This window comes from Struthio camelus, chromosome 1 (assembly GCF_040807025.1).
Source record: "Struthio camelus isolate bStrCam1 chromosome 1, bStrCam1.hap1, whole genome shotgun sequence".
NCBI classification, from domain to species: domain Eukaryota; kingdom Metazoa; phylum Chordata; class Aves; order Struthioniformes; family Struthionidae; genus Struthio; species Struthio camelus.
In genome coordinates, this window is record NC_090942.1 from 60,878,861 (window position 1) to 60,903,245 (window position 24,385).

Here is a 24,385-nt window from a genome sequence, read left to right on the forward strand (position 1 = left end):
CTGAGCAACCCAACATAACTTTAAAATTAGCCATGCTTTGAGCAGAGGGTTGGACCAGATGACTTCCAGAGATCTTCCCCAAACTCAATTATGCTGCTCTGTGATGTTGGAAAGTATTCTGATCACCTTTGAAAGCTTTCGATCTCAAGCATTTCTTTGAGGCAAGCTGCTGCTGGCAGATGCAGTTATTTCTTTGAGGCATTACTAGAGTCCACATGCATTTCCTCGTCAAGATTGATCAGTTTACAAGTGAAAAATATGACAAGACTGAAGACTGGCACTTCACAGTTTGGGGAATGTGGGACAAGCATTTTAATGGCTCTTTGGCTTTAACCATTGGTCTGCTTCTGAGAGGCAAATTAGAGCATCTTCCAAGGCGTTCCAATCTCTGGGTAGTGGTACTGGTCCCACTGCAACCATGATTCCTGTTTCCTGCTCCTTTTATTGTGCTGGACTCCCCCACAACCCCATGGTTTTGCCCCCAGCCAGTTCTCTATGACAGCATCCCAACCGACCGCCCACTCCCTCCGCCAGTCTGGAAAAGCCAGCTATTTCTCTGTTGTATGTTGCCTTGCTGTTTCTCAATAACCAACTCTGAGTTATCTTACTCACATAAGTAATCTCATCAGTTCTTTCTTCGAATAAGCACAGCAGGGTTTGCTTTCTTGTGTAGGAAATGTGACATGGAGTTTTGTCTGAAATAGGACTTTTTCTTAGTAAATTTCTCATTTTATTATGACATCCAATGTAGCATTAAATCTAGCATCATGATAGATGAAAATATCATAGATTTCTAATTGCTTTTCAGTGATGTAATAACAATTCCATGAACACCCAGGTAAAGCACAGAAAGAGCCTGTTCTTATTTCGTAAATGCCACTTTCTATTAGCTCTCAGATACCTGAGGCACCGCATACTTGCGGGAATTATTGCATTTCTCAGGTAGTCACAGCCACTTAAGGTTTGGACGTGTGCCTCAGAATGTTGCCTGAAGGCTCCCTCACTTCCCAATAATGCAAAGCTTATTGTATCATATTACTTAATTCTACACTTTCCTTCCTTTCCATGGCATGCTGAGCAGATAGGAGAGGCTTTAGAAGAGATCTTAGTCAAAATGTGTTGATCAGTGGAAAGTGTCAGGAAACTGGGTACAGCCTCCTTAAATGATGAAGGAGAATAGGCAGAACCTGAAGTGAAAATGTGTTCCTGCAGTGTCCAAGGTAGACCTATTTCAACTGACACGAAGGGCCAAGTTCCTTGTAAGGCTAGCACTCTTTTAGAGAGTGGGAGAGCACATCCTCCACCCATCACACAGGCAAAGAGCTCTCTAAAATCGTCCCTATGCAAAGGTATAAAACATGTACACCCTTTGACTGGCTGCAGTGGCAGGTGGAAGGGGCCATTAAAAGGTTTTTTGACAACAGTCTATTCTTGTGTTTTCCTTCTTCATGCCCGTGAAGCTCTTTGTAGCTCAGTGAGAACAGCTGAAAGACCAGGAAGCAAGATAGAGTTATATCTGTAATCAGAAATAAGAAATAGGAAAAACTTTTAAGACATGAAACTTCCCAGCAGGATTTGCTGTCGTCATCTTCTTTATCCCATCCACAGTGTCTGGGCACCTGCTTACTGCACAGAAATGTTATGGATGATCTTTTCAGAGCTGATTCTCTTCTTATCACTAGAGATGTGAGACAGTTTTGGTCACCAGGACAGTTACTGCTGCTCCTGAGATTATTTAATTTCCATAGTTAACATCAGGAATCTCTTAAATTGTTTAATATTCCCTCATTTCTGACAAACCTATTTCCAAGAAAGCTAATGCTGTTGCAAACTTAAGGGTAGATGGTTCCAAGCTAAGAAATTATATTCTGCAGTCAGATCTCTTCCTTCCTCTGTGGTATTAGGTATTCTAGACCAGACTTTATACTTGGGTTTGTCTCTAAGGTACAGTTTTACTGCTAAGAAAGAAAGACTGCTAAAATGTATTGGAACAAGTTGAAAAAGAGTCAGCTAAATGCAAACAAACATCCTGCATTGCAGTATCAGAATCAAGGACTGGCAGCGCTAACAGCTTCATAGCCAGATACTCGTCATCACCCTGGGGTGACTGACTGTTGTAATTAGTAATTACTGGCCAACCGCAATTGCCAGGAGGGGAGGTAGGCTGAGCAGCAGCCATATGCCTTGACTAACATTTGGCACAAGGAGAGAACTACTGCAAACTGAGAAAGAGCTGCAGGGGCTTGTGGGGGACTGCTTCACTCTGGGGGCAGCTGATTATGTCCTGCACCACTTGGATCATTGAAAGGGTTGTGCTGTGTGTAGGAGAGGTCAGCGCTTGCAGTGATATGAGCTAAAAGGAATGCTCCTTTCTATTCCAGAGGAAAACAAAATCTCACAAATTATTTCAATCTGAAAATGAAATTTTTCCAGTCTCCTACATTTTTTTCTACAAAGGATTCTTGTATCCCTACGCCACTCTGGGAAGATGTTACATGCATTTTAGTGGCTTTTGTTTTGCCAGGGAGTGTTGGGAGCCAAACTGTAAATGAGAACTGAGCCCCTGGGGTCTGAGAAAGGGTTTTTGTGCAAGGGTCATGGCCAAAGATGAGGTCCAGCTTTCTCTTGGAAGTTTCCTCAGCCTGGCTGTCAAGGTAAGGAAGATTCATGACGTCAAGCAGATTTCTGCCATGCAGTCCAGGAAGACCACTGCACCAGCATGCAGAGCATAGGTACAAGTCGTTAGCAATATGTTTTAGATCCGTGGTTCACTTTCAGTTCCATTTATCCATGTCTTCTCCTTGCCTATTATATGTCTGAAGCTTGATGGGCTCCTTTATATTCTTTTCTGTGACCAAATCCATTCTCGTAACCTGTCTTTAGCAGGGGTCTGGATACAGTCTTATTCAAGAGTCACCAGTGGTGGTCTAAATACTGGACAGACAGATCTAGTAAAGATAAAATGCATGTACTCCTGCCATTGCTCTCCTAGTCCTGTCAGACTCGAGTGCTGAGGATCTCAGCATGTTAGGTGCTACTGAGTTTAGTTCACCCAATGTTTTTGTCAATGGTGTTTCAAACGTGGTACTTCTCTATAACCTGTCTTTCTACTTAAGATTTCAATTTTCTGTTGCATGAGACTCTATTGGGTTGCATTGAACTAGTGAAGAAAATAGTTAAACTAATAGCTGTTCCAAATTCAGGGTTCCCTGTGTTAGAATAAGTCTTATACTCTGAAAATGAACAGTAGGCTGAGAAAGTAATCTTCTACTAAAAAAGTAAGAAACAAGCTCTTTTCTCCTCAATTTGCTAGTACTGCCAGTCATTTAGCATTCATGTTGCCACTCCTACTGTGATTATTTGTTTTCCTTTTACTGCCTATTATACTTTCTAACCCGTAGTCTTACATTTTGCCACTGGTCTCTGTTTCTCCTTTACAGACATCTCCCAGACTCCATGACTCTCTAGCTGATGTTTATTCTCTGCAAGTTCCAGGCCCTGCGCTCCTCTGCCCTTTCCTCAGTATCCATGGGAACATGGTCATTGTCCCACAGTTCAAAAGATAGATTCAGTGTCCACCTTCGCTTTAAAGAGATTCACTTCTCATCTGCTGCATGAGAGAGTGCCCTGCCTTCCTACATGATGCAGAGTTTGAGAATAGGCTTTTCTACATTTATTCTGTATTCTTGTGTTCATCTTGTAAGTTGAAAAACTCTTCCTTTGCCAGGATCTACAAAGACAAGAGCTTTTTCTAAGCTTTTGGCTGGCAGAAATGAAGCCACTGAAGGCAGTTTCCCAGCGGCTGCGTGTCCTCCCCCTGGCTGGCCACGCTCGTTAGCGTGCTTCCTCCCTACCTCTGTGCTGCGTGTTGGGGGAAACATTCGTGTGCAAATGCAGTAGCTTCTTCAGGGGAGACCAGAGCAATGGTCTAAACCATTACATATGTGGCCTCAGTAAGTGCTCTTCCCTAAGTCAAGCTGGGGAAAAGGCTTGAGCCATAACAGAGACCAGTTTCTTCTTCACAGTTTCTGAAAGCTCCTGCCCCCACAAGCACCACACTGTTTCTAACTCAGCAGAGACATTGAATCCTGATCCTAGGAATCTGATTAATCCTTCCTGAGGATCTGTGTCTGTCTCTGACCTTCTATATGGAAGGTCCAGCATAAATGGAGCAGCTAAAGCTTTCCAAGACTTGTATTTGCTTGCTGTTTCTCAGCAGGGGGTCACCGCTTGCCTCACCCCCATTGACATCAGGGAGGTCCATAAATCAGCTGTACCTTGATAGTGCAACCCTCCTGATGCTCATTATGCATCTCACTGCTGGGGGAAAACACCACCTTTGGTGCCAAGTACAGTAAAGAACGTGCCTGGGTTTAAGAAGGAGCCATAGGAGGGAATCACAACATTTCCAAACCTTGGCCTCTTGCATCACAAAAGCAAAGCATGCTCCTTGCCATGTCTCGAGCCATAACAAAAGCCCAAGGCCAACAAACAAAATGAACAGCTTTAAAACAACAAAGCTGTTCTGGATTGTGTATACACTGTTTGTTGCCACAATCTGGCCCGGAGTTACCATCTCATATTTCCCTGCCAGAATGATGGAAACATAAATAGGGGCTATAAACTCAAATATTTCCAGCTTATACATCCAAAGCATAGAAATTATAGTCTCTTAACAAGGAAAATGTTCGAGGGTAGTGAGGTAATGGGACCTGGTTACAGAGCTCGTTTCTTTGAAAAACTTTAATACAGCATGGAAATTTTTTCCAATGTCCTTGATGCAACCTTTGGTAAAGTATAAAATAATCCCCTGCTTCAGTGGAAAAGCCCCTTCTATGACTTCAGGAATGAACTGCTGAGCTCCATTTTGGAAATAACTTCTTTCCAGCTGCTATTTCCAAAGACTTTTGAATGGCTCCAAAGACACAATATCAGCAAGGAGTGAGTTCTGGCTGACTGAAAGCTAAACCATTGCCTATTGGCTTGCCTAGCAAGTGCCTCACTTTTCTGTCCATTTGGTTTCAGCTGCTGCCTTTGAACCATAGGAATCCCAGCTCCAGTCTTGCTAAATAATGCTCTGGAAGTCCATACCATGAGTCACATCACTGGACTGGGGGCTCTGCTCATTTGAGTAATTGCATTATCATATCTACCCTTAACTTGTTGACATGTAGCATAAGAGCCCAGGATGTGCTGTGTATGTAGTACGCTGATTAAAGGAGGAATGTGTGTTAATGCATGGATGTGTATGATAGCTTTTTGAAATCCCTCATGATCTTCCCACCCACTGGGCATTGCTTCAATATCCAGTTCAATCATCAGGAAACAAACTCTTGCTCCCTCATCTGCATAGCACATTGCAACAAGTGTTGCCAAATATGGCCAAGCTTTTCAAAAGAAAAGAGAATCCCCTCCCCCCCCCACCAAGTAAATTTATGACTCTTGGCTCCACTTGTGGCTTGTTCCTATGCATGCCTGAGTGACATGGAAATTGTAGCAAAACTGTTTGGCATCTTTCTACACTCTCACACTTGCAGCTATGTTAGATTTTTCCTTTTTTTAATGATTTGGGTTTCTTGTTTGTTTTGTTACCTTCTAACACAAGTAATGCATGACTGGAGGCCCCAAGAAGAGCAACATGTTAACGAAAGGAAAAGGGGAAGGATGGCAAAGAAATAGGGAGAGGTAAGAAGCACTGCTGAGTGTGGAAAGTAAAACATCACACCCATTGTGTCTTCCAGGTCCTTCAAGCCTGACTTTGTTCTGATCCGGCAGCATGCCTACAGCATGGCGCTGGGAGAGGACTTCCGCAGCCTCATCATCGGCCTCCAGTACGGTGGTATCCACACAGTCAACTCCCTCTACTCCATCTACAACTTCTGCAGCAAGCCCTGGGTGGTAAGTGGCAGTCCAGCCCTACTGCATGTCGACGCTGCAAAGTAAAAATCTAGTATCAACAAAGTACCAAACTCACCCTCCAGTTTGTTTTATAGGAATCCATCTCTTTAGGCTAAAGCCAAACCTCGACAACCCATCCAGCATTTCTCCTTTATGAGCCTCTAGTAATATCACGGTGTTATTTCCTCACCCTGAGTAGAAAGTTTCACCTATCCCAGATGCTACTGTGTGGCAGACAGACAACAGCACAGTAATATTTAGATTTCTTGTATAGCACAGTAGTTTGTATGGCAGAATACAGCTTGTATGGCACAGTAGTTGAGTCAGCTTTTGATAGCAGTACAGGATAGTGTTTTGATAGTTTTGCACTGTGAGCCTCCTTCACCTGTTCTGTAAGTTTAATCAAGTTAATTTGGAAATCTCAGGAAATCTTACAAAATGTTGGCATCGGCTTACTCAGCCCAAAATAAAACTTGTAATAATTCCCCAGACTTATGTTATGACCTTCTCTAAGCCAGCAGAAACTGAAGGAGCAAGAGGGCCAGAGGAGTAACACTGGCCATTATAGGACCTGCAGGAAGAAGTCAGATGCCAACACCATTTCAGAGTCCACACTTGGTCTTCCAAGCAGTTTCATCCCAAAGTGCCCTCCCTGGTCACTGGTACTCCCAGAAAGGAAATTTCCCCTGCATTGTTCTAGGAATGAAGCCAGGAACTATAAGCTATACAAAAGTGACAAGGACACAGGACTTTCCAATATCTCCCCCACTGGAAAAATTTCAGATACTTTTTTAGGAATTTCCTTTTCTCATTGCACAAATATAGCCCGGGCTGAGACGTAACATTTATAGTAAGAGGTAACCGTCTACCTCATTACTTTATTAAGGCTTTTTTCACTTTCTTGGAATAAATACCCTATAAGTCTTCAGTATGTTTATTGGTAGTTCAAATCCAGCTGAGGCCTGTAATGATTCAGTCCTTTTTTTTTCTATGACTATGCAATGCTGGATTTAATCCATTTCTTACTGAAAAGGTACCAGCATGATAGACATAGCTGTCTCAGTTTTCACCTGTTTTATGACATTTGGGGTTTTCACTGAGACCAAAGATATAGCATTGCATAAGGCCAAGATTTAGCAAAAAGGACACCTAGATTTCGGTTTCTAAGTCTGTATTTAGGTATTTACATATGCAGCCTGGCTTTCCAAAGCATTGTGTGACCTGTAGGTCACCGATCTGAGTCTAGCACTAACTGTTTCGTGGAAGCAACATGCTGATGTCTGCAAGCAGAGCTGAAGGCCAGAACAGTTTCCAGCCTCTCAGAATTTCTGCAATGTTAATCTCTTCTGGAATACCAGGGGGTCTTGAAAATCAGGACTGCTTTTTCCCCACCATTTGGTGCAATGATTACAAGCACGTCTCATTGCTATTGCTATCAATCTGACATCCCATCTAGACAGCTTTAAAGCTCTCATCACCACTCAGAAACCAAAGCTGACGCCGGTTGTCGTGCCCTTCGGTGTCTGCGCCTGGACAGTGAGCCCTGGAGAATGCATGCAGGTGATCAGTACACAAGACAGCATCCTGCCTTTTCCAGAAAAGCTGCAGTGCACCGATACACTGGGTAATCCCAGGCCTCTCCTCCAGGAGAAATCTCACTTTTCCATCACTAAATGGGTAGCTGATGCACATTTGCCCTCTGTGCCCATTTGAATGGCCAGGGTTGCCAGGAATGGAAAGGGAAGGAACAGGGGGATCAGCACAAGGTTCAGTATGAGATTTTGCCTTTTTTTTCTACAGTTGGTCTGACAGGCTACAAGTGAGTTGACCTCAGTGACCAGATAAAAAGTCTCTGCATTTACACTGGCCTTTGCTGAGGAAGATGGTCATGTGGTCTCTTCCATCTGACTTTGGGTTTGAGTCTGTCACTGTTTAGCTGACATTTTCCAAGTCATTCCTTGTAATTATGGTTGTGCTGGTGTGCAGGGGCCTCAAGATGTGACAGGCTTATTTTTAGGAATCTAAAATAAAAGAAAACAAACAAACTCAGCACATCATTGTAAAAAAAGAGCAAGGCTGGCAAAGTAGTGTGGGAGAAATTGGCTCTGCCAGGAACTCAACTCTAGCTATTCTGGGTCTGGTTCTGCCATGCTTTACTCCTGGGGAATACAGCTGGCTCAGACAGCCCTCCCAGAAAAGTCAAGGAAACCACTTGCAAACATTTAAAACACGTTTACAGAGTGCATCTTCTCCCTTCTGCCCCCTCACATGCGTTACCCTCTCCCCCGCAAATAAAAAGACTGTAACAAATTACGTAATCTAAGACCTCAAATGGGACCTGAGCTGGTATTTGGCACCACTGGAGTTTTTCAGGTTGAGATTAGCTCAGGTGGAGATTGCAGTGAGGCACCTGAGGAGGGCAGAAAGCTTCCCTGGCAGCAGAATCAGAAGATTTTGTGAAGTTGGAAAATGAGAGACAGCGACAGACCATTTTACTGTAGTGCATGTTCCATTTTGATTGCAAAATAGGCATCTTGAAATGAGGTATCTGTTTAACAGAGATTACTGGAAACTTTTTGGACCTATGAAATGGTTGAGATACATTAAGAAATGAAATTAGATCCTCTTGGGAAATGTGCTTTTTTCACTCTTCCTTTTTTTTTTTTTTCCAAAAATGGTTCCATTTCATAGAAATGTTTATGATTTTGTGAAGGGGGATGGAAGGAAGACTGCTTTTTCTTGGCAATTTGCAATGATGTTTTCTCAGCAACTGTAATTACAATCAGCTGAGTTTGGGCTTGAGTTTACTCAAACATGCAGACCCATTTTTTAATGACATTTGCCAGGTTTCCAGTGCTGCAATACACATTTCTTCAAAGGTTAAAATTTGCATTAAAGACAGGCACAGTTTGAAAAAGATGTTTCTGAAAGAAAAACAGACATATTCAGGGGGGGCTCACACATAGAGAAATGAAGTGTAAGATGATCACAGAAGTATGGAGAAATAGTGCTACAAGCACACTAAAAACAATGCTTCAACCAGCCATAATGATTTTTGTGTTGTAAAAGTTACAATACAAAATACTGCAGGAACAATGCTCAGAGTAGTACTCATATTAGATGCAGTAATGTCCATAATTGAAAGACAACTTTTGCATCTGTAAGATTTCAGGAAATATGAAGTCTTGAAGATTGGAGTCTTCTTCAGAGACCAGGAGAATCCCAGTCAAAGTACCATTGACTGAAAAGCAGTATCTGGTTCCTGGTGGCCCAGATGCTTTAAAAATATGCACCATAGGCCTTGAAATCCATTCAGTGGACCTTGTTATTTCTCTGTAAAGACTCCCTACCTGAGCAAATCCAATGCAGAAGAAGCCAAACCAGCTTAGGCAAGGCAGTGCACTTGCCTATCTGCGCCAAGTGCATATAAAACCCAGACTGTGCTGCATTGTCTTGCCCAGAGCAGCTCTGTGGTCTGGACCCAATCTCACTAAAATTAGTGGGGGGCCACAGAAAGTAAATATTGATAGCAAAATGTGGAAGAAGAGAAAGTATGTCTAGCTGAGCTGCTGACAGTGACATTCCTACCCGTCTAAAACACCAGGATGGCTACTTGAGCTCTTTTATCAGGTGTCCAAAAGGCTGCTGTAATATGCAACATGGGTGTCTCTTGGCCAATATTCTGCCCTTGCCAGTCATGTCCACCCCCAAAAAAGGAGGGAGCTGACCCAGGAGGGTCAATACCAAAGTCAGAACTTTTTGCAGGCCTGACCCACTGGAGGGCCCTCAGTTGGTTCAGTTACTCACCTGTTTGTCTGAAATGCTTGTTATTTCAGACACTGCCAAGAGCGAGCTGCATGCTTCAAAAGGAGGCCCAAGGAACAAGTCAAGATGCCATTTGTCAACTGCACAGTTGTTCCAGTTGTTTTGGTAGTGCTGCTTCCCCGGGATCACACGGATTTTGCCTCATTGCCACGGCATCCACGGTTCACCAGGGCGGCACGCACGCTCAGCGTGGAGCATGTGCTGCTCTCAGCCAGGGTGTTTTTTTTAACTCTCCCTGTCGCTGTCTCATTCTGTTTAACTTTTAAGTCCTGTTTGCTCGCTTTGGTAGTCAAAATAGGGCTTTATTTTTCTTCTCTGGGATGTGCAGGGCTAGTGCTAGTAGTTAAGAGAAGCAAGCTGTCCTCCTTCCCCAGTATCAACACCCTCCTTGCCAACAATAATTATTCTACATGGGGAGTTTTTCCTCTTATCTGCTGATGCATGTGAGTGGGTGCCGGTACTAGCGATGGGATATGCCAGCTCTTGATGATTTCTGGACTTTCTTAAACGCCATATTTTGACCCATGATATTAGGAAGAGGATTCTTTGCATTTGTGTGCAAATCTGCTGGCAACTGCCCTTTCAGCATGTGCCTGGGGTCTGGCACACACCCTGCAGCCTGATTTTTTTTCACACTGGCTGAATTTTTTACACACATATCACCCTAAAACAACCAAAGAGGTATTTCACTATCAACAAGTGAAGATTCAATATCATATACAGAAATGCTTCTGCTTAGACTAGTCTAGTGATTCTGACAGGAGCCCTAACATAGGTATTTAGCAGAAAACGTTCTCAGTAGCTCTCTCTTTATTTGCAATGTGACCTTGTGGCTGCAATTTAGTACTTTCACTAACTTCAGCCCATGTTCAGGAGTGTTTAGAACACATAAGATTAGGTAGGTCATGCCACTGGGGAGAAAGGGAGCTTTCTTTCCTCTTCCTTGTTCCCTAAATTTCTACTCCCTTCCCTTAATCTGTGTGTGAGCTCCCTCAAGATGAAAGCATCCCTAGGGTTGCTGGGGAACTTGAAGGAGCTTGCGTAAAGGACTCCACAGTGGGACTTGGCCCAAACTGGAGGTTTTTCACTAATTTAACTTGATTTACCAAATTTCCAGGTATTGTTTTACTTTCCATTCAGAGGGCTTGCAAATTAGGTTCAGTTTGTAAATTGCTTTGCAAACAAGACATCAGTGGGAAGTTCATCTACCAGCTCAGCAGGAGCCAAGATTCTCTCTTCTTTTGGAGCAATCCATGATCATTATATTCTCTTAACACTCAGGAAAAAAATTGAACTACGGTATTTAGCCTTATTCCCCTTTCTGCAAAACTGCCAGTCTAACCACATCATTGCCAGTTCAGCATTGTCTGTGGTAATGGGGAAAGAAAGCAGGATGGCTCGACGCATGATTCTAAAGACTCTTAAGTCTCTCCTGAGATCTCAAAGTTTTCAGGTATCTACATCCCATCTTGTTCTCTCTTCTATGTCTCAGTCCTGCTTTGACAACCTTTTCTGTCATGGGATCTCAGGGTATCATGTTTTCTTCCTTAGACAGAGTCTTTTTCCAGCCAACCAATGACATTATATAGGGAGGCTGCAGACAGTGTAAGGAAAAATCCGATAGCTTCACAGGTGGCCAAAGTGGAGCAGGAATTACTTGTGCTATGCTTCTGCTGGGGTTATAGAAACTGAATAGAAACCAAAACTCAGCCCTCCTGAAACTGTTTTTTTGCCTCAGTGAGAGATTCTCATCCCATGTAGAGCTTTATATCTGGCTAGGCATGATATAGTTAATAGTAGTGATAATAGCAGTGATAATAGTAGTGATAATAGCAAAGCTCATGCTGTAGCCCTTGTACGTGAAATACCAGCGCTCTTGCTTTCCCTGTAGATGTTACATATTGCTTTCTCCAGACACCACTTTCACAGAACAGTACCTGCCTCAGACCTCACCGGTAGATGGGGCAAGGATAGCAGATGACCTCCCCTGTCCTCTGCCCTGCATGGGGGGATGTTGGGAGACTCTTGGCTGAGAACAAACGCCAGCAGGTTTAACAATGATCTCATGCTTCGCTGGGTAGCGCAGGCAACTCCTCCAAGTCACCTGTCTCGGTCAATAATTCACCTCCCCTTAAGTATCACGAGTAAATGTGCCTTACTTTGATTTGGCCGAGGGGGAGAGATGCAAGGGAGAGGTTTGATTCCTTTTGTCACCATTCCCAAGTGTGGCACTGATTTCCAGCCTCGTCATTCCTCTGAGCCCTTTCCTCTACAGAGAAGGGCCCGTCACCATCTCCCCAGCCATATTTGGAAAGCAAAGCTTGTTCATAGCAGATCTTTAACTGAATCCAAACTGATCCCCTTCTGGCTCTTTAACCTCTCCTTTGCTCTCACAGTCCAAGGTTTGTGTGCACTGCCTGGCTTGGCCCTGGTGACTACAGCAAGTTTGTATTTTTTTTACTACTGCTAACTCTAAAAAGCAAGGTGGGAAAGGCATAATAACATTTCTCTCTCCTCCTTCACCAGTATCAGAACATTTTGCAAGCACTTAACTGTAACACAACAGACCACTGATATCCTCTGTTTGTTTTTGTTTCTCCTCCCCCCCCCCCCCCCAAGTTCTCTCAGCTCATTAAAATCTTCAACTCGCTGGGTCCTGAGAAGTTTCCCCTCGTGGAGCAAACGTTCTTCCCAAGCCATAAGCAGATGGTGAGTACCCTTTTCTTTTTCTGATTCCAATTCATGTTGCGGGGGGGGGAACAAAGAATACGAGTTGGGCATGAATGAGCAATGAATATGAGATGGCCGTGGGAATACTGGGACTAGCCTCAGTTTTATTCACAGAGAATTACTAGTTAGAAAGCAATAGGCAAAAAGCACTGCTTAGGAAGCTTTTTTCCTTATTTCCCGGCCCTCTCCATGGTCTCATACGGACTGCCCAAAAAGTGAAAAATGAGAACAGGCTCAAAACTAAGGCAAAATACATGGTAAAATATGGTCAACAAAAGCTTATCCCTTACAGTAAGGAATCACTTTATTCAGATAAAGTGCATTTTTCCCTCCATTGTAATTGTTTACCAAGCATTGAAGATTTGGGACATGAGATGTAAGAGATGCTTGTTTCACAATATGAGGTTGCTTGGTCTGTTATGTGGTTGCCATCCATGAAAAATGCCCATCAGCCTGGCTGGGTTCTCAAAGTAAATCGGAGTTCTTGAGAAAGAGGTTGTCTCATCCTGCAACATTTATTTTGCATAGTGGCTCTGGGGGTCTAGTCTTCCTGCCAACAACTGAACACCTATTTGCCTGTATGGTTACTGTGTACTGTACTGACCTCTTAGGGCATCTTCCAAAGAGATCTGTGCAGGTGCCTACTGCATATCCACCTTTAGCCTTGAAGAACATGTAGGAGTGGCTTTAAAAATATTCTTATCTTTTGTTTCCCTGGATAAAAAAGATGACTGGTCTGTCGTGAATTTTGGATCTCAATTTACACATACGAATTAGTGGCTCCTTTTACCTGTCTGAGGCTTCGATAAGGTCCTCTGTGTGTGCACCACGTCCCTGCATGGGAGCCCTCAGCTCTTTGAGCTCGCTTCCTGTGGTTCGCTGTGACCTCCGGTCACAGCCTCGAGGTACAGGCCTGCAGACCTAATGGTGTTGCGATGTCAACCTCGGGCGCAAAAGCGTTCAAGTCCCTCTTTACCCACAAACTTCTTGCCAGACTGTGGGCCATCCCTGATGCGTAATAGGGTGTAGGTATCTGCTGGTGGAAATAAGCACTTAATGGAGTTTCAAAATTCTAAACCAAGCCTACCTGAGATTCTTGTGAAAAATGCCACACGTGCTCACTTGCATCCCAGGTACCCAAATACCTTGAAATGCTAGTCCTCTCTGATCCAATCCTCTGGTCTCTCTACCTGTGCTGTGGGACCGCAGCATTTTCACACTTCACAGGCACGTCATGAAGGTAAGCACGGTCACTCGGTGAAGCATTCCAGTAATTCAGTGGTAAGAGTTTGTATTATCTTTTAAGACAAACAAACAAATGGATGCTCCTTATACACCAAGCTACAATTTGCTCCAGATTTTTAAGACAAATTGGTTGATAAATTCTGTTTCACTTAATTTCCACTAACCTATAAAGAAGGCTTTGTGACATGTTTAACGCTTTAGGATAGTTGCAAGCTTGTCTAACCATCACTTCAGGAATGGTATTTTCAGAATATTTGATTAAGTTTTTCATTGCAAATATTTTGAGCTTGTCTAACCATCACTTCAGGAATGGCGTTTTTGGAGGATTTGATTAAACTTTTCATTGCAAATATTTTATCTAGCAAATTTAGCATTATTTTCCTGTCTGGAAAATAATTCCTCTGCATGTAAATGGGTTCATTACCTGTGCAGTAGTTTGGTTTTGCAAAGCACCAATTCTTAATTTTGCATATTTGTGGTCTTTATAATTGATCACTTGCAGATGCTATTGCTTACTTCCCAAAGAACAAGGAAACCTTTATAAACCGTAGATAATCTCATTTGAACGCAGACACTGTTGCTGTCATGCAAGCTTGGGTAATCTGATGTAAATCAGCCACTTTCCAAACATCTACTCAAGCAATAATCCATTTGGTCAAATTCAGACCTGCCCTTTCCAGATGAGAGGGTCTGCCTCTCTCTTCTGCCTGGGGAAAAATGAATGAAAGGAATGAAAGGAAGGAACAACCTCTTGAGATCCCTTCTAGCTGTATCCCGTGTGATGGAGGCTAAGAAAGGGCAAGTACTTGCCAACCAAGCTGGGTTCTAGTCATAGCTCTACAAAAGGCTTGTGAAAGTTGCTTGCCTGCTGTGCTTCAGCTTCTTCGTATATCAGATGGGAATAACAACAATACCCCTTCCCGACTCTTTTCTTCCTGGAGGCGTTTTCATGCTATACCAGTTAGTACTTGTAAAATATGTTGTGGTCCTTGGATGGCAAACTCTGGAAATGTTTATAAATATAGCTTTATGGTTTTACCTCTGCAGCATGATACAGTTTAAGCAATGAAGTTCTCTCATAAGAAACTCTCATCGTTTTATGTCCAAAACTTTCCAAACCCTACTTTCTAAACCTTAGGATTAAATACAGAACTGATTAAAATTGTCTTCCTTTATCAATATTCTCCACAAGGATGAAAGATTTTCTTAACGTACAAGTAAGACAAAACCAACCAAACACAAATCTAACAAACAGTGTTATTTTGTAGACTCATTTTTGTGAGCATTTTAATTTAGTTGAAAACACATTCTCTGAAGCTTCCTTCCCATGACAACAGGACATTTTTAACTAGCCTTAAGCAGTAAACCTAAAAAGGGACTACAAGGCTCAGACATTTCTCGGTAGAAAGGATGTGAAAGATGAATCTCCATTTCCTTTGCTCTGGGCATGTACTTTTCAACCCTCTCCTCAGTAATCAGTTTACTGAAAATAATGGCAATCTGGCAACTGTTCTTCCAAGGCCTTGATGGTGCTACACAAGTTAGCCATTATGACTGTCTTGCTCTGCAGTAACCCCCTACGGCCTATTAACAAGTGGGATACATGAACTTCAAAGGTGATTTTTGCCTCTTTTGGGCTTACGACCCTGATAACAGTTCTTCAGCATATCAACCTTATAAAAAGATGGAGGGACTCCTGGATGGATGCTCTTGCCAAACAGCAGGAATTGCCAGAGGTGGAATGTCTGCATTGGGTCCAATAAAAGCGTATCAAGAAAGGGAAGGAAATGAATAAACCCACTTGCAGATCCATTTGTGTACATTTGAAGTGGACATAAACTAATATAAGTGAAGCAGAGACAGAATGTCTGTGATAGAAATAAAACCACTTTACTGTTTAGAATAAAAGGACACTATAAAAAGTGAACATATGCAACATTACCTTAAAAGACAATATACATTCACTGAATATAAAATTTATAAATAACATGGAGGAAAACTGTAAACAGTGCTACAAAATTTAGCAAATACATTCCTTCTGGACAAGATTTTTCACACGAGTTTGGTTCCCTCCCCAAGTTTCCGTGACTATCAGGAACAGCAGAGCGGCTCTATGAAGGAAGGACAGTGTTAGAGAGAATCAGAAGCCAGTACAGGCAAAGCAGCAGCAAACGCTTAATAAATTTTTTTTTCCAACTTTTTGTCAAGACCAGTAACCCCAAAAGAGACTTGCTTTAAAAAACACACAAAAAAATGTCTGTGCAGTTCCCTAAATTTTGTCCTGCCCTTCTAAGCTATAAATGACATTGTAAATGAGAGATGTTTTGAAAGTCCTCTGAAAGAATGGGAGCTTGTTCCCACAGAGGCCTTCACTTCAAAACTTCTTCTTGTAAAAACATAATGATGTGCTTACCATCACCCTGAGGTATCACTTTGCTCCAACCAGTTAGAATGGAAAAGGGTGATACGTTCAGGTTTTAGAATAGTCCTAGGCAAAGGATCATGTAACTCTTCAAAATAAGGGAACTTTAGAACTAAAATTGCAGTTTTGTCCCATTACCCTCCCATAGAGAAGGATCACTGTGTCCCAGTGACTTCAAGAGGGCTTTATTCAAGGTACTACATGCACAGATCTCTTCCTGCTCTTTACCCCCTCCCTTTCAGAGAAGCAAAATCAAATCATTCTGAGGTTCTCCCAAACCTTCAAAGTATTTTTCATGTTTTGTAAATCTAAAGGGGAAAACACTCTCAAGCATTTATGGAAAACATCTATAAATAACAAAAGCAACAGTCTAGAAATATGACCTATGCATTTTAAAAGAATGCTGATACATCTAAAGCATAGGAAAAAAGCCCTCATCCTGTACATGCCCTTGCACACATGTGCCATTGACAGTTCCTCTTTAATCTTAGGCTATGGGGTGAAGTGAACAGCATGTCAGAGGTGACAGGAAGGTATCCGTGCTGCTGCAAGCCCTTTATACTCCAGAGCCTAACAGTCTAGGGGAAGGGCTTCATACTTGCCCTCTTCACATCCCCATCTCTGGTGTGCCCACATACTGCATAGCCCTTTCTAATGAGGAGGAGAGTTTTGCTCTTTGGCAGGTGGAAGTGACTTAGCAGGGCAGCAGAAAGGAGAGCGGATAGGACAGAAGTCTTCAAGTCTAATTTAGAGCCTGTTCGATCCATTTAATAGCATCCCCTGCTTCAAGGGGGTCTTCAGTCAGGTTCTTAATGCAAGCACAAGCTAAAGCTTAGCCCAAGAAATACATGTCCCTGATAGCATGCACAGAAACGAAGTTAAGCAGCCTCCCAGAAGAAATGTATTTTTACTGGATTCTTCCCCCTCCTTTTGGCTCCACATTTTTAAAAGCCTTAACAACTGTTTCTTTACACAGCAAGTGATACGATTTGTTTTCAAACCCTTACTCTTGCCAGTGGTCTAGCTGTTAGCATCTCAGAAATATTTCGCCCTCTACAATATAAAATGGGAATTTGTTTCAAGAAAAATTTTCTGGTTACAGGGTGGCTGTTTTGTTGTTTACAAAGCACACAGCTACGTTATATCCTACATAGGGACACAAGTCCTCATAGCATTAGAATGCAAATATTTTCACAATAATTTGAGTGCAATACTGTGATGTCTCAGCTAGCTAAATGAGTCAGTGAGCAGGTAAAATATGCAGAGCTGCAATTTAATGAAAAGTGAAATCAACACTTTGCTTCATTGAGAGGCTTTTTCATTTATCCTTCCAAAGCCACGAACCATGGCCACGGCTCAAAGAGACGTCAGCTTTGCAAAATCGCCTCAAGTTTGATGAGGGCTGTCTCCAGCAACAGCAATTCCACACAACGCAAGCAGTGAGGATGGACTCGTCAGTGCTAGTGAGGCCACCTCCTCTCTGCCCTCAGTGACCCATGGTGATTTTGTTGGCATTGCACGGCTAAAACATAAATTGGCTCACTGCATCCAAAGCTCTTTCAAAAGGGGCAAGATTCTGACCCTATGATGGATGCTATGGAGCGCCCTATTCTCCCTCTGATACCCAGCCCATAATTTTGGAGGAGTCCTAGGGAAGAGGACTTCTGGAAAGCATTCCAAGCCTGAATCACAGGAAAGTCCAATTGATTTTTCATGTGCTTGGTGCTGCACTGTCACTCAGAGCAGCTGAAAAATACACAGAAGACCTTGACCCCTCCTACATCAACTCTTTGAAAGTGCCTCTTCAAGCTCGTCTTAAAAATGAAGCTATCTACTTTTTGCTGTAAGAATTCTCCCAGTAAACGGCACAGTTCAATACATGTCTGCAGATGTATGTAGCATCCAAATAGCACAAAAATGGCCATGCATCAGACGAAGCCCTTTCCTCTCCATTTGGCAAAGACACCCCAAGCAACTCTCCAATGACTGAAAAAGTAACTGACTGCAAAATGCTGTACGGCCCCAGGCTGGCATCATTGCAACACTTTTACCTGCTGGTGGCAGCTCTGCTTTCTAAGTGGAATGAACTGAAGATACATGGAAACTTAAGATAAATAATCATAATAATATAAAAACAGTTAAGCATAATCTTTTCCCTGCCCAGACCCTCCCCATCCAAAACTCAGTCACCCATTTCGTCAGCACCCCTTCTTCACCATCATTAAAACTTAAAATATTTTTATTTGATAAGAAAAATTATATTATAGTTTTCTTATTAAAAAACAAAATAGAATGAAAAAACTTCTCCAGTCAACAGCAAAGCACAAGACAGTAAGGCTCCTCCTCCCACATCACTGCAGGACGTGGTATGAGCACATGCACAGAGCTATGCTTAACAGTGCCTAGAGGGAAACATAGCACTTGACACAGAAGGAATCTTCTGTGCAGCTGAAATTTTATGATCCCAGCCAGCACTTATTAGGAGACCACTTTTCTTTGCCTAGCTCCCCCACGCACTTCCTTTCACTATTTAAACAAATGCAGCTAGTGTAGCTGCAGGGGAGAAACCATGGTGCTAGGAGGTACAGAGGAAACAACGACTGTAGCCACTATTGCAGATATACTGGAGCTTCAATATCTTAAAAACAATTCACTGACTCGGAATGTCAATACTTCTGTCTTTAAAACACAATCAAACCATTCTTTTGTTTATAACACCAAAAAAATTCCACGTCCTGTCAAAAATAGCTTATGTCATTATATGTATATACATCTTAGTTCAGCAAAACACTATTTTGGCAATAGATTTTCTTTTATAGTAAGAGCTCTAGCAAGTCTCCCCCTTCCCTCTCCTACATCATTGATTTACAGTTGATCTGTTTGATTTAAAGTATTCACAAGTTAGTTTTGCTGTTGAAGCTAAGCTGCAACAATTTCAGGGGCCAACTCTGCTTAAAACAGCATGGCACAGCATTTCATCTTCTCTGCTGTGGGTGGATTTACCTCCCTGAACAGAAGGGAAGGGGGGGTTGTTTTTCTTTTTTAAGCAACAACAAAAAACACAAAATACTCTCTCCTTTGTCCTGGGGAAAGCCAGAACTTCAAACGTGCTGTTACATTCACACTGTGACTGAATTAGCTAGGACAGTCAGTCAACAATGCTTTTACCAGATAATGTGGTCAGACATACCAGGTGAATTCTCCCACTGCTGGAGTCGATCAAGTTGCCAATCTCTCCCACAGAGGAGGATTTCTTTTGGATGTCATTTTTTTCCAGAGTTTAGGTTGGTTTTCTTTTCAGTTTGTTTCACTTGCCAATCTGATTAATGAAACCTGTTTTCCTTCAAATAGATTTGTTTACGTATTTTCAGCACTTAGTGCATGAGGAGGGGTGAGGAGAAGCCAGCGCATAGAAGAATACAGTGCCTAATTGGCATAGTTTTTAAATTTTTGTTTTCCTAAAAAAATAGAGATTATATTGCTACAGCTAATGATACATGTAAGAGAGCAAGAGCTCCATCAAATTTTTTTCTTTTTTTTTTTTTTTTCCCTCTGGTGTGCAAAAGTAAGCTCCCAAATGTCATCTGATCAAAACGAGTGGTATCAAAAAAATGGAAAAGGTGATTTACAACAAATTCAGTTAGGTAGCACAGACTTTTTTCTTTCTTTTCTTTTTTTTTTTTTTTTTTAAATGTTCGAAGTGCTAAAATTTGCAAGAAAACAGGCACTAATTTCATTGTCATCATCATGATCTGGTAAGAGTTAGTGTCCAAAGGAAGCTCAGCCACAAGTAAGGGAGAGGGGAGATACAGAAGGGATACTGTGCTCAGGGATCTGTGGCATTGATGATCGTTTTATCTGGAGGTGCCCATCCTCTATACCAGCTGCAGTAACCTTCCACCCGCTGGATGCAGGCATAGTGCTTCGCTTGGTATCCTGAGTGGCCAAAGTTGGAGAGCATGTCTGTCCAAATACACTCATTCTTGGAGGTGACAAAGCAAGGCAAATAGTAGCAGGGCCTAATCTGCAATTGCAAAAAGCAATCAGGTAAGGCTATATGGAAAAACATCATCATACAAAATATCTTTTCATCAAAAACAAGGGATCCAAAATTCTTCTCCCTCAAACTTTGCTCGCTAACTCAAAATTCAGCCCCAGTTCAGTAATCACGTAAGCATGCGCTTAACTTCACATACGCAGGTAATTTCAGAGTCAAAAGGGCTTTTCAGGTACAGAAAAATTGAGTTTGTGCCTTTATTTTTACAGGCCTGGGGCCATGAGCAACATCTTAGTGCCACTGCCAGGCTGTGAGGTTTTAACTACTCAAAATGTTTACACGGGAAAAAAAGCTGGACCAATCTTGCCAAACCTTCAGTACATGAATTTATTCATCTACAAAATGATTCTGCAAGGATTCTGAAAGGGTTCCCCAACCAAATTAACTCCAACAGGGCATTAAAAAAGCAAAGATAGAGCATTTTTATTTGACTGTCTCTTCACCAGTCTCAAAACTAAAGCTGAACTGTTCAGTTTTCCCTGCAAAAACTGCTGTCCTCCATCTTCTTTCCTGGCTGATGTTGTTGTTTCCTGATGTTGTTTCCTCAACATCACTGGTATTATCAGCCAGGGGAAACAAAATTCTATGGTTTGAATGTCTTAATGCCACCTAATTAGAGACACAACATACCTTGCATCCACAGCCCAGATGATAACGATGATTCAGTCCTTTACGCTGGGACAGAGTCAGCCGATCCCATTTCTCATACCAATTGCATAGGCCAGTGTAAACCTTCCCTTCATACACGCGGCCTTGAAAATAGAGATACGGTCACAGGTTAGCACTTCTCAGCTCAGCCTCTTTGCTCGTTTCCTGAGACTGCTAACGTTCTCAATGTGTTTGGCTTCACTGCTCAGCAACTGTTTTCTTTTTATTAACTGGCTCAGAAATTGTTGGCCAGCAAGATTACTGCATTTCCTAAGTTAGGAGTGTTGTACCAGCTGTAAGCACCAACAATAACATGCAGGTGAGTAACGCTGTCAAGCTCCTCTCAAGCTTGGCAACTGTCATCTCTCTCTCTCCTTCCACCTCTCATCTCAACAGCCTGCATTATTCCAGCTCATTCCAAAAGATACATTCCATTTCTGTCACAGCTGAGCGGCAACCAGTTCCCTGTGAAAGACACACGCCAGCTCAGGTATGGACTGATAGCTGTTTACTGTCATACAACATATTTGTCACTACATGGCTGAGTAGAGGAGAGATATTTAAGGAAAGAGAGGGAAATCTAAAGTTGAGAGTGAGTCATTTGACTCTGAACATTGAAATACTGAATTCTGAAATACTGCTGCCCATCACAATACTTGGGAAGCTGCTAAGAGAACTGTCTACACAGCTGTCCGTGTCTTTGGCAGGTGTGTATACAGAATGAAAGAAGTTTTGACTATAAAGAAATAAGCGTCCTTTACCTGTAATCAGATACTGGTACTTGTTGACCTCCAGCTTGACTCCACAAAGACTCTCAGAGGCTTCTGTATAGATGTACTGAACATGTGGCATTATCTGGAAGCCCCTGTACATCTAGAGAGAATAAAGATGCTTTGAGTCATCTTAAGACGACAACTTTTCACTTAAGATTATTTGGAATTTAAACTCCTGGACTGTGGTGGCAGACAGTGAACATTTAGTGCCTATGAAGGTGAAGGACTAATAGCATTAGCTTAGACTCTGAGGGAAGTCTCTCCACTCATATGTGCTGGTAGAGCAGAATTCCGACCTGTAACAAGCTGCCGCAATTCAACACAGGGGCCTCTCTTCCCACTCCCATTAGTTCCAGCGCCACTGGAGCTAGAGTTGCAGAGAGTGCAAGCTCTGCCAACATCCTGAACAATTTCTTTTTCCTTTATGGAGCTCAAAATGGGGAAAAAATAAATTAGTTCAAGTTTAGAATCTTTTTCTCTCATATAATTTTAACCATTTCTTCTCGTTAAAGGAATTTTTTGTTTTTGAAACAATAGCCCAAATTTTCCAGTGTCAATGCTGTAAGAGTTTCAAGCTTTTGGTACTAGATCTAAGACTTCAAACCAACTGCCTCCTTTTCAAACACCTAGAATAACAACTCCCACTGACCTCAGCTAGGACTTAATGTTTCTCAAAGTAAATGAAAGCAGAAACAGAATTCTACCCCACCTCCTAAAATTAGCCTGGTACTGATGGGCACCATAAAGAAAATATCATGTATATATCATTCCTGTACTACCCTTCTCCTTTCTCTCAGTCTTGTAAGTGAAAGCCAAGATACAGTTCAGTTTAATTGAAATTTGAATCCGCATGTATTCTGACAGTTTTGGAATCAGAAGTTATTGTGTGTCCCTATCTGGCCTGACCTGATTGTTACAATTTAGGGAAACTCAGGCTTGCCCGTTACTAGCACAGTGAAGCCTGTGCATAGCGATGAAATAACCACTGTATGTTTACACTGGACCCAATAAAACATACTTGAATTTTCCTCCAAATTTCATCTTTAAAATTTGGTTACCTTTTCATACTATCCTGTCTCTCTCTTTTACACCACCAAACGTATGAACGGTCAACATTTAAAAGTTAACTGAGAACAGGAGGCATCAGAGGGAATTAAGTTCCACAGAATTTCTCATCCTTTTCTCCATCAGATTTATTGACAAAAAGCACATTCAATTTAACTGTAAATATTAAAGTGAGGCAAAAGAGGGAAAAAACAATCCCAGAGCTATAGATTATTGCCACTCCATCACCTGAGCAGTGTCATTCTCCTCCAGGCCGTATTCTGTTTCTCAAAGTCCCCTATTATTCTAGGGTATGTGTCCCCATTTGTTCATCTTTCACTATTCCCCCTTTCCAAAAACGGACTTGTTTTTCCCTACAGAATTCAGTGCTACTTTTCTGGTGTTAAAGGCATGACTCACATCTCTACGAAGTCTGTTGATTTAACAGATTTTACACTAGGCTCAAATACTGCCACTGAGTGTCTTTAACAAACAGATAAAAAACTACTCCTAATTTTTTTTGCTATGCTCAGAAGTAAAATCGCCTTCTGGACATCCATCAGTCTTCTCTTCTGTATTTGTATTACCCCAGTCAGCATAATGTTCTAACAGTATCATAACATTAACAGCACTATTATGTACAGGAAGACATTCTAAAGGGTGTTTTCCAACCTTCCCTCTACGTCTGGCAAATATGCAAGGAAAGCATTTTAAAAAAATTAATTATATAGTATCAATAAACGTTCCAGGATCACGTTTGGGACATACCCATGTGTCCTTCAGTGAGCACACAAGTCTTGCACTGAACATGGAACAAATGAATCTTGCCTCATCTCTGCTTTGTCCTTGCAATTTTGTTGGTATGAGATAATCTACTCAGATTTTCCAATTATGCTCAAGATTTTTGCAGACCGCGGTTCTGGCGCAGGCATCCTGTGTGCCCTTGGATGAGTAATTTAGCCTTCGGTACACTTTTGTTCCTCATCTGTAGAGCAGCACTGTTTTCCCTCACAAGGGTACTGTGTGGATATGCACATGTGATAAAGATCACGTGTTCAGATCTCATTCTAATGGGCACCACAGCAAAAAGCTAAGATAATGATACCTAAGTATGTAATGGTAGGTAAGAGAACAGCTGGGGCTGCCCAGCCTCTCCAGCCAGCATTACCTATACTGCAGAGAGCTGCACACTGTGCGCGTGGTACAGGTGGTCTGTTTATTCCACGTGCTAAAAGCTCTAGGTAGTGTGGGCTAATTACTTATAAGCTATAAGCTCTACATACATGCATGCAGGCTTTTAGCCCATTCTAGCACCACCAGGGCTGCAGAAAGAAGCATGCTCAACCTCTCAAGAAGTACTTCAGCTCACATCTTCATGATTCTCAGCAACGCTAGCAACCATCATGCTAATTTACCCCGGGGGGGGGGGGGGGGGGGCGCACAAGGACTATCTCATCCTTCTCTGACTAAAAAAACAAAAAAAACCACCATGCCCTTAGTCCTCAGGGGAAGAAAAAAAGAAAATATGATAAATTGGAATCTTCTACAGATGCCCCTTTTCAAAAGGAACAAAACAACACCCTAAGCATTATTTTTGGATATACAAAATATCCTGGAAGTGCTATTAGACCAGCTATAAGAAAACCAACCATAAAGCTAGTCTCTCTCCTAACTGCTACCCTTAGAGTCCTCCTGTCGCCACAAATGTATATTTTAGGAAACGTAATGACAGGGAACAAAGTA

General features: G+C 42.1%; 2 protein-coding genes across 2 annotated transcripts in view; one reads left to right on the top strand and one right to left on the bottom strand.

Moving 5' to 3' along the window:
• Positions 1-24,385, top strand: part of SYN3 (synapsin III) — a 205,748-nt gene that overhangs the window by 56,375 nt on the left and 124,988 nt on the right. Inside the window, exons 5-6 of the mRNA XM_009684358.2 lie at positions 5,742-5,898; positions 12,343-12,432. Of these exons, the coding sequence (XP_009682653.2) occupies positions 5,742-5,898; positions 12,343-12,432 (247 nt within the window). The remainder of the gene's footprint in view (positions 1-5,741; positions 5,899-12,342; positions 12,433-24,385) is intronic.
• The window catches only part of TIMP3 (TIMP metallopeptidase inhibitor 3), a 41,193-nt gene continuing 32,375 nt past the window's right edge, over positions 15,568-24,385 (bottom strand). The window contains exons 3-5 of the mRNA XM_068943811.1: positions 21,587-21,698; positions 20,808-20,929; positions 15,568-20,144 (exon numbers count right to left, since the gene is read on the bottom strand). Of these exons, the coding sequence (XP_068799912.1) occupies positions 19,947-20,144; positions 20,808-20,929; positions 21,587-21,698 (432 nt within the window). The 3' untranslated portion in view covers positions 15,568-19,946. The remainder of the gene's footprint in view (positions 20,145-20,807; positions 20,930-21,586; positions 21,699-24,385) is intronic.